The 10,499-nt window shown below is 52.8% G+C and overlaps 1 protein-coding gene across 1 annotated transcript; it reads right to left on the bottom strand.

Moving 5' to 3' along the window:
* Nucleotides 1–3,717: 3,717 nt before the first annotated feature.
* Nucleotides 3,718–9,795, bottom strand: LOC116798970 (butyrophilin subfamily 1 member A1-like). The gene is made up of 9 exons (XM_032711682.1): nt 9,648–9,795; nt 8,968–9,315; nt 8,143–8,424; nt 7,054–7,158; nt 6,465–6,485; nt 6,032–6,042; nt 5,132–5,417; nt 4,646–4,678; nt 3,718–4,232 (listed from the first exon to the last, which is right to left on the bottom strand). Exons 1-9 carry the CDS (start codon nt 9,730–9,732, stop codon nt 3,718–3,720), a joined length of 1,686 nt encoding a protein of 561 aa, XP_032567573.1. The 5' UTR covers nt 9,733–9,795.
* Between the last annotated feature and the right edge of the window lie 704 nt (nt 9,796–10,499).

The raw sequence follows: 10,499 nt of genomic DNA, 5'->3' as shown, positions 1-10,499 counted from the left end.
CGCTGCTTCCCTCAAAAGTGAAAGTTGTTGAGTAATTTGGGGGGGGTTGACAATGCTTTTGCTCTGGACACGCCCTTCTGGCAGCATGCCCAGGCACACCCCTGCTGCAGGGGCTCTCCAGGGCTGCTCCCTGGGCTCAGGAGGGGACAGAGGTGGCAGCACTTTGCACATCCCTGGCATGAGCCCAGAGGCCACATGGGCAGGAGGGAGGTGATGGAGCCGGGATTCACCCCCAGAGGCAGTGGCTGGGAGCAAAGCCCAGCAGCAGCAGCTTCACTATTGCTTAAAAGCAATTGGCAGCCAAGAGGCAAGGCCATGGAGGGGGGTTGGTTGAGGCAAAGCTGCTGCCCTGAGGGAGGCAAAGGCAGTGCCCGTGGGCGCTCAGCCCTGTGGGTTCCAGCCCCCTCCCAGCCCAGTCAGGCCTGGGGGCACCTGCTGGGGCAAAGGGAGCTGATCAGGGACGTGGCCAAAAGGGGTGACAAGGAAAGAGGGAAGCAGCAAGGGATGGGTCCAGTGACACACGTGTACAGCAAAGGACCGCAGAAAGAAGTGTTATGAGCCAAGCTCCTCACTGGTGCTGATCGCTGGGATCACAGATCCAGAGGTGTTACTCCAGGGAGATCCAGCCTGGCTTTTGTGACTGTACCTCTGCACAGCTGGGGATGAAAGCTGGGGAGGAAAGCCGGGGGTCCCAGACACCTGAGGGTGTCAGCAGAAAGGTGTGAGCACTAAAGCCATGTGGAGTGGAAGGAGTCCAGGAGGACAAGGCAGGGGAGAGGCCAAAAGGGTGGAAAAGGGACTGGTCACCAGCACAACGGAGCCTGTCCCTGAGCTTGGCTGGCCAGTGAGTTGGAGAGCCCAGGGGCAGGCAGGGGGATGAGTCAGGCCGAGGGTCCCTGCTGGTGTCAGGGGTGCCAGAAGTGTGGGGTGCCTGAGGGCTGCGTGTGTGAGGGCTGCGGGTTTGCAGAGAGCATCAAGCTGGCTGTGGGGGGTCAGAGGGCCCGGGGGTGGGACAGGGGCACCCCTTGGCCAGATGGGCCGAGCCATTGCTGGAGGTGTGTGCAGATGGGCACAGGAAGGCAGAGAGGGTGGCCTGGGTCACCTGCAGCAGTGACCCCCTGCCAGCCCTGCAGGAGGAGCAGACGTGGCTGCCTGTGCTGGGGGTGATGTGGGTGCCACAGGGGACCTGTGCCTTTGTCTGGTGGTGTGACTGGGCATGTCTGTGTGTCTGTGTGTCTGTGTCTGTATGTCTGTCTGTGTGTCTGTGTCTCTGTCTGTCTGTGTGTCTGTGTCTGTGCCTGTGAGTCTGTGTTTCTGTGTCTCTGTCTTTGTGTCTGTGTGTAGTGGGTTTGTTTAGCTGAATAACATCCTTTCCCTGGGAGGGATCTAGAAGAAGTCAGCTGATGTATATGGACCAATGAGATATTCCATAACATGATATGTCAGCTCAGATATAAAAAAGCAAGGAGGAAGCTGCTGGCTCTCCTCTTCCAGGAGAGCTGCTGGGAACAGCTCCTGGTGGCAGGGGATCATCAGTTCTTGTGGAAAGTAGAATTTTACTGTTAATTTCCTTTGCCTGTGTGTCATTAGGGTTTTTTTTCCTTTTTTGTCCATGTAACTATAAAACTGCCTTTCTTAGTAAATCCCAGGTTTTTACTTTTTTTTTGTCCCCCCCTTTTCTCTCTGGAGGGGAATCAGCGCAGCCTCGGTGGACACCTGGTGTTCAGCCAAGGTAACCTCCCACACCTAACCTTTGTGTCTGTGTGTCTGTGTGTCTGTATCTGTGTCTCTGTGTCTCTGTGTCTCTGTGTCTCTGTGTGTCTGTGTCTGTGTGTCTGTGTCTTTGCCTCTGTCTTTTCCTGTGGTTCCTCCCAAGCCAGCCTGTCCCCAGTCCTGCTTTCCCAGATCATCTCCCAGCTCCAGGCAGCAGAGCCACCTGGCAACAGCTGCCCTCTCACCCTGCTGGATTTTGTGGCTTTCAGAGGGATGGGAAAAAGCAGAGTGGACCCCCCTGAGTTCCCAACGAGTGGGGATGAGGCCATCAGCCCCAGGGCACACAAACAACTGCCTGGAGAATACAGAGCTGTGCTGCAAAGCCCAGCAAGTGCTGTCCCCATTTACCAGCTGAGCCATGGAGGCGGCACATGCCCTGCAAACATCTCCACCATGAAGCCCTTGGCAGCAGGAGAAACCTGGGCAAAGAGCCAGGGCAGGAGCCAGCCCTCTCCCTCGCCCCAGTGGGCAGCCTGGACACCCAGAGCAGGGCCACTGCTCTGTGCCTGCTGTCCCCAAGTGCCCTCCCAGCGGGCTGGAGGTGCCTGTGGTGCTGCTGAGCCAGGAGGGCTCTGAGCATCCTGCCCAGGGAGATCCAGGATCCAGGCTCCTGCTGATGGTCCCAGAAACCTGGTTCTGAAACCACCCACCTGCATCCACCTCAGCTCCTCTAATACTGCACAGCCTTTGAACTCTTCCCTGCTCCTGACAGAACACATCATCAACCTGTGCACACCTTTTCTCCAGGAGGAGGGGCTGGGCACTTGTTGCAACGGGATCTTGGGCTTCAGAGATGGAACAAGAACTCATAGTGTTTGCAGCAGAAGGTCCCAGAGAAAATTCCTGTGCTTTGATTGAAAGAAAGCAGCCAAGCAAGGTGGGGAATCAATGAAGGTCCTGAAGGAGCTGAGGAGGCGATGCTGGGTTGATGTAGAACCAGGGGTATTGTCTTAAAGAAGGTCATAAGGCAGTCACTCAGAACTTTGGGGGCTCCAGATGCAGATGACCACCAGAGATCCCCAATGAAACCCCTCATAGACCTTAAAAGGACATGTATGCATGCTAAGAAGTGTTGAGAAATGTCATGAATATGGAACAGGAATGTGGGCAACAAAACAGGAAGAATCAGGTCATGCTGACATATCAGCTGTGGTGAGGATCCCTCTGGGTGCACTTTGGGAACTGATTCCCAGGGCACCCAGCGTGCTGGAGTCACTTCAGTGCACCACAATAAAAGAATGCCTGGCTTCTAAAACTCAGGAATTTGGTCTTGGAGGTTTCTTTCAAGAGTTGAGTTTAGGCAACAAAGCCACCACCTGCACTGAAGTCTCCCTCCTTACCAGTTCTGTTGGGGGGAAGCCTTCCCTTGGGAAGGTCCAGGCCTGCTGGATCTCCATGGAATGGAGGATCTGGTGTGAAAGCATGTGTGGTGTTTTAGGAATGGTGCTCCCCAGTCAAGTGCTCCCACCCAGACTCTCCCAAAGCAGATGCTGCTCACTCCCCCTGCCCCCACCTCTGGTTGAAAGCACAAAAGGCAAAGATCATGGGTGGAGAGAAGAACAATTCACTGGAAACAGCAATGAGACCATAAAATGAACAGTAACAGCAACAATACTAAGAAGAAAAGTGTACAGAGAGAGGGTGGTTTACATGCCAAATGCTCCCTGAGCCTGAGACAAGGAAACAATGGTTCCACCCTCCATGTGTAAGGAACAACCTCTGAAGCAGGAGAGAAAGTCCCTTTTCCCCACACCTGGAAATGATGTGGGGTGATCTCATCACGCAAAGTCTTGGCCATGGCCTCTCCCACTGATCTGCACTGGGACCAGAACAGCATGTCTGGCCTCAGAGAAAGATCTTGGAGAGATGCAGCATGGAAGAGAGGTGCAGAGAGGTAACGAGATCTCCACCCTTGGAGACCCTTCTCTTACTGCCTCCTCTTCCTCAGGGACATATTTTCAGACATGTCTCAGGACCTATAGAGACCCAAGGGTGGACTATTTTCCCCTCAAACATTACCCGTGGAAACGTGAAGATGGGAATCCTCTCATCAACACTGAAAAATGCCACCTGTCCCATTTCATAATCCAGAAAGACCCGGATCCGCCTGGGAGCCTTGATTATAAACAATTCAGTGGGACTAGGGGAGGTGAAAGCTTTCATGACTGCCTGTTTCCCCACTGCCCAGATGCCTTTCTCTGGTTTAAGCTCAATATAACCCTTCCTTCTCACATCTTCTCTAAAAATCCCCACAGCCCATCTTCCTGCATTCTCCACCTGCACCTCCCAGTAGTGTCTCCCCGAGGTGAAGCCCTCACAGCCCAGAATGCAGTGGCACACGTTAAATCTCTCGGGGGTGTCGGGGATGTTCTGTCGTGTGTCAGCTCGTGTCACACTTTTGCCATTGTCAGACAGGACAAGCTCACAGTGGGCTGTGTCTGGATCCAGAACCACGTTCGCTGCAGGAGAGATGGAATCAACACATCAGGGCAGAGCTCGGCCCAGGACACATCTTTGCTGGGGCTGCCTAAGGAAGAAGCAGGGGGTGAGGGAGAGCTGGCAGAGTGGGGCATGGCAAGGTGCACAAGGTGACAACATCAGTGCAAGGAAGAGACACTGAAGCAGAGAGAAGAGAGGGAGCAGAGAGGGAAGAGGATCATCAGCAGAGCTCCAGAATGAAGAATTGCACACAGCTCACCGAAGACAAGGATCCTCCAGATTTGCCTGGAAGTGGGACAAGCACCAAAGGAAAGGGAGGCTCAGCAGAAGCAAGCCTGGTCCCAGCAGCATCACTTGCAGGAGGGGAACTGCCAGGAAGGACCATTAAAGCAGGCAAGATGATTCAGCACCAGGAAACACCAAACTTACTTACCTTCTTCTATAGGCACTGCCTGTCTTCTCCATGCTTTAAAAAAACACAAAAACCACAGGTCAGAGGCAATCAAACACACTGGGGCTGGGTTAGCTCAGGGGAATGATATGCCAGTGGAGGTGCACATTTTCTGAATTGTTGTTATCTTTGTCAAAGTCACCTCACAGCGAGTTGCTTCAAAACTTCACTGTCTGACTACATGGAAGGGCTCCACCCATTTCCTACAAATCCAATCACGCTGCCTGTCCTGACTCAGACATGCATTTATGGTCAGTTTGGACTTTGAGAACTGAAAGAATTTTCTTCTCAGTACGGAACGATTACAGGGAAGAGCCTAAAACCACACAGAGACCAATGGAAAAGAATGTTTCTGAAACAAGTTCTGTATTTGTTCCGTGCCCAAAACAAGGGCACACATGAAAAACACAGGGGAGAAAAAATGCCCAACTGAGAAGACTCCCACAAAGACAAGAGAATGATACTCACCAAGTTCCTGGGCTTGTTGCTCTGAAAAGGAAGAGAAAGCAGCACAAATGGGTTGTGGGCCATTGATTTGGACATCCCCTGTCTGCCCTCTCCTGGGACCCCCTGCACGGGCTGGAGGGCAGGTTTGTGCCAAGGCTGAGCAGTGCAAAGCCCTGTCCCACCCCCAGCCTGCAGCTCTGCTCCCCCACCCATGGGGCAGCTTGTCCTGCTCAACCTGGGGGCAGGAAATGATCTCTGGCAGGTCCCTCATCTCCAAGGGCACCAGGGCACTCCCACCCTGCCACTTCTACTGCTGCCCCCACCCGATCCCATCCCCACACACCATCTTCAGTCACCTTGAACTTTGGATTCCCAAATTCATTCTCTCCTTCCACCCATCACCAAGTGACCCACGGAGTGAACCACTTTTTGGTTCACTTCACACTTTAAAAGTGAGAGAAAAAAGCCCAAATGAACCCAACACCCCTAACAGGCTGCAAAAAATCCTTTTCCAGGACAGACTTGCTGGGGTAGGGAGGAGGCTGAAATTGCTCCCAAGGGAAAAGCTGCAGCCCAGGAGCTCCTCAGGACCTGTCTTCCCAAGACTTTGGGGGTCTCCCCCACCCTCCCTGAGCCCGCTGTGGGCAGAGATCAGCACCGTGCTGCTGGAGACCTGAGCACGGGCTCCAGCTCCAGGGCAGCGCTGAAGGGGCAGGTTTGCAGCAACAAGGGAGGAGCGTGGGGTGAAATGTCCCCTGCAGTGCTCCCTAAGGGCCCTGTGCCTGTGCTCTGCAGTGCTCACAACAGCTGAGGCCCCTGCACAATGAAATGTGCTCCCCCAAAGCTTCCTCCAGGCTTGGGTAGAACCTCGAGAGCACTTTGAAAAGCCAAGTTCACTGTTGCTACAACATCTATTCCCACTTGCTTTGGTTCTGCAATGATTTTCCTGAAAATTACAACAGCATTTAATCAATTAATTTCACCTGGTATGTAGCCACTGGCCAAACCATTTCCCTTCCTCATGTCCTCCAGAAATGTGACCCATGAATTCTTCCACTGGAAAAGTTCTCCAGTTTCTGGACAATGGAAAGTAAAGCTTACCTATTTCTTTCTGCTGCTTTCCTGTGAAGAAAAGAAAGAAATGCAAATAATTTAGGAATTCATCTCCTCCAATTAGCACTGATGGACCCCCAGCAGGAACCTGGGGACAATGGAAAGTAAAGCTTACCTATTTTTTTCTGCTGCTTTCCTGTGAAGAAAAGTAAGAAATGAAAACAATTTAAAAATTCATCCCCTCCAACGAGCACTGATGGACCCCAGCAGGAAACTGGGGACAACGGAAAGTAAAGCTTACCTATTTCTTTCTGCTGCTTTCCTGTGAAGAAAGAAAGAAATGGAAATAATTGAGAAACTCATCCCCTCCAACGAGCACTGATGGACCCCCAGCAGGAGTTACAGCCCCCCCAGGGCAGAAGGGCCACGGGGCCTGGACGTGCTGCAGCGCCCACACGACCCAGCAGCCCCATCTCCTGCCAGGAAGAAAGAGAGGATTTCAGTTCCCTTTATTCCTCTGCATCATCTCCCATCAGAGGGATCTTCCAAAGGAAAGGAGGCCCTGCCAGGCCCCCCAAACTGCCAGGGATTCTTTGCAGGTCAAGGCAAATTCTTGCTCCATTTCTGTGCTGGGGCAGAGGAGCAGCTGATGCTGCTTTAATGCCAACTTCCTTCCTTGCCTTCTTCTGGGAGAAGAAAGCTTTCTTTCTTGACAGAAGATAAAGTTGTGGGTTTTTAAGTTCCCTGGCACCAAACACGTGCCTGAGACACCAGGACAAGACTCTGGTTCCATCCTGGTGTTTCTCAACCCCCTCATCCCTCAGGACTAGAGGTGGCTGAGTAGGATGGCTGCCCAGCCCCTTCCCCAGCCCCCAAACCCAGGATGGTACCTTTAATTTTAAATAGACAAACAGCGATAATAAGGAGAGTGACCACAGCAACCAGGACCACACCCAGGGCAATCATCCAAGGATGGGCATCTTGGAAAAAGGGATCTGAAAAATAAAATCCCCAAAGGGGAGGTTACTGTGCAAGTAGCAATTGAAAGGAGATTATTTCTATTTCATACAAGGTCATTCCATCTGAATCCCATTGAGGGTGAACACCAGACTGTACACCAAAAAAGGGTAAAAAATGACATTAAAAAAAAATCCATTTTGGCAATTTCCACCTTTCTGAGGTTAGTGACGTTTTATGGAGGATTTTTAAATGGAAGATGGATTTCTAACCAAATGATTTCTGATTAAATCATGCTTTTTTGTTTTTCCTTTGGGAAAAAACAAATATATATATCCTTAGGCAACATAGGATCACAAATAGGGTGACATGTGCATCAAGAGCAACACTTCAGTGCAGAACAGCATCAGCAGGAGAAAGGTAATGGTTCCCCAAGGAAATAAAATCTCCAGGATTTGTTAATTTCTAAACTCCAAGAGGAGCAGGGTGGAGTTGGAAAGGACGTGCTGCTGCAGTGCCCTTTGGTAGATGGTTAATGCAGTTCATCATTGCATCTCTAATCTGAGATTATCCCGTGATAAAAGAGGCTTTCCCATGCAATAAGGAAAAATTAGAATTACATTCTATACTTGCAGGTGCTAAAATAAGACACAAGGATTTATTTCTCCTACTAAATCTGTAGGAGAGGATTTCACAGCAGGGGAGACTAAGGGCACGGGTTTGCTTCTCCTTTTTCATTTAGCTCCAGTGTTAGGAATGTGCTACTTTCAGCCAGGTGTCTGTATAAACTCTGCCACAGGGAGGGTTGTACCTTTGCCCCCTGAGCGGCTCCTGCAGACGGAGCCGGTGGGTTTTGGCAGCACTCCTGCACCAACGCTGCCGAAAGCCGCGGCCGTTTGCACGGGTGGGATGGAAATGGCCTTGACACGCTGAGCACGTGTCCTGCCAGGGGCCTGGGGGTGCTGTGCCCAGCACAGCTCCGTGGGGCCCGTCGGCAGGGCCGTGCCCCATCCTCCACTCACCTGAGACGTAAAGGGCTGATCCCTGCCCCGGTGTGTGCGGGAGGTGCTGCACCGAGCAGGAGAGTTCCTGGTTCCCAGCCCTGGTGAGGATGATGCTGCTCTCAGCTGCAAAGAGCCCATTCTTGTCCTGGGTAGCGTTTTCCGAGAGGGACGGGAGATGGCGCCCGTGGGGATCGTGCCACAGCACCCGGGGCCGTGGGTACCAGCCGGCAGAGCGACAGGCCACCCGGATCCCCCCGTGCTCGTAGCGCTCCAGCGCGATGAGCGGGGCAGAGCCGCTGGCTGCGGGCAAAGAGAGAGACCCCGGCTGACCCTGCGGGGTCCTGCATATCAGGGGATAAACTGCTTGGGCTGTTTCTCTCCCTGACGTGGATAAACTGACAGAGACAAATCCCAGATTGTTTTTCAGACAAATGTCACCGGGAGTCAGGACATTTCTTGCAGTCTCTTTCATGGAACAGAGACATTTGGTTTGGAGGCCACTACTGCAGCAAAATAATCCACTGGCCTGGATATTAAAACATAAAGCACCTGGATATTCTTCCCTTATTTCCCAATGACAGATTTTTTTTTTTATACCTGCTTTTATGAAGAAAACCATATCAAAAACAATTCTGAAGGAGGAAGTATTTCATGAGCTCCTTATGGCTCCTCAGGGGGCAATTTTACATCTCTGAGACATTCTTGATATTTTACACCAAGGGACTTAACAAAACCCTAATTCCAAAGCAACCACCTGAGACTGTTTCTGGGCAGAAGGACAGGGAACAAGAGCCCTGGCTGTGAGCAAGTAAATTAGAGGTACTGGGGACACAAACTACAGACCTGTCACCTTGAGCTCCACCAGAGCCTCATCGTACTCTGAGCCACGGCGAACAAAGCAGGTGTAATTCCCTGTGTCAGATGGTTGGACACGGAAGATCCTCAAGTCCGCGCTGCCCTTGGCAAGGCCGTCCTTCCCCAGCTCAGTGCGCCCTTGGTACTGAACCATCTGCTCCCCGTACTGGTCCTGGCCCCACTTGTAGCGATGCACAAAGGGCAAGAACTGCTCCCGAAACCAGGTCACCTCCGTGTCCTGTGCATTCTGCCCCGGGGAGAAGCTGCAGGGCAGCACCACGTCCTCGCCCTTGGCCACGGTGATGGGGCCGGGGGGTGCAGTGACGGTGAGTGGAGCTGGGAGAGCCCCCCGTAGGAAGAAGAGAGAAGTGTGAGTTTGCTGAGGCAGCTGAGCTGGGACACAGCAGCGGCTGCTGCGCGTGGTTGGGGTGCTGCCGGGCCGGGCCATGGCGCTGGCAGCGTCCCTGTGCCGGGGCAGACGAGGGGCTGAGGGCAGCTGGCACAGGGACCCTGCCCTGCAGCACCGCCTGGACACCAAACAGCAAAGGAAAGGGCCTGACCCTGCTCTCTGCTCTGCTGTTCCCAGCCAGCTGCTGCACTGGCAGCCACCAAGATATTCCACCTGGAAGCCATGGCACAGCATCCAGCAAGAACAGGGGGATTCTTACCTGACTGCCCCTGAGGAACTTGGAAAACTAAAGTGGAAATGACAAAAGCCAGCAGAGAGCAGTGGATGGGGGAACCGCAGAGCATCCTCCTCCCTGGAGCACAACCTGGAGATGGGGAAGGACAGGCAAAGGGCAAAAGGGAAGACAAACAAGGCAATTTAAAACAATCAAACCAACCAAGCAAGCAACCAGGATGAATTCACTTTGAAAGGGGTTCATTGCTGATTTCAGCCCTTTCGGGAATATCGAGGGAAGAAACTTGGATGCCCAAGGTTGAAATCGATTTTCCCTCATCAGACTGACTTTGGTCAGTGCTTTATAGGCAAAGGACCTGACTGGGATCAAAAGTGGTGGGAATTTCCCATGGGAAAGCAAAGGACAAGCTGCACCATCTCCTCCAATTGCAGCAGAAAGGGGCAGTTGTTTTCCTATGGAGCCCTGGCTTTTCTGATCCAGCCTTAAGAAAGAGACACACAGGGGCAGGGGGAGAAGGACAAACCCTGAGTGAGTCAGGACTCATTGCCTGCACCTCCCTGAGAGTGGGAGAAGGCTTTGGAGCAAGGGAAGCCAAAGAGTCCAAGGCCCAGCCAAGACAGGACCTGGCTCTGCTCTGCTCTCCCACCCACCCCCCTTTTTGCCACTGACTTGGTTCCACTTTGCTAACGGGAAGTGGAAAATGCGTCCTGGTCTGGCGGACGGCAGGGGGCGATTTCCGTCTGCAGATTCCCAAAAGATGCCACGTATCTGGAGACCCTGAGCTCTTTCCTGGACCCTGGGCTCGAGCAGGAGCTGCTTGGCTGTCACCTGGCACCTTGGAGGGGTCCCCTGATCCCAGCTGAGCTGTCCGGAAAC

Source organism: Chiroxiphia lanceolata, chromosome 27 (genome assembly GCF_009829145.1).
Source record: "Chiroxiphia lanceolata isolate bChiLan1 chromosome 27, bChiLan1.pri, whole genome shotgun sequence".
In the NCBI taxonomy this organism is placed as follows: domain Eukaryota; kingdom Metazoa; phylum Chordata; class Aves; order Passeriformes; family Pipridae; genus Chiroxiphia; species Chiroxiphia lanceolata.
The sequence above is the reverse complement of the archived record's forward strand: the minus strand, read 5'-3'. Positions and strand labels throughout refer to the sequence as shown.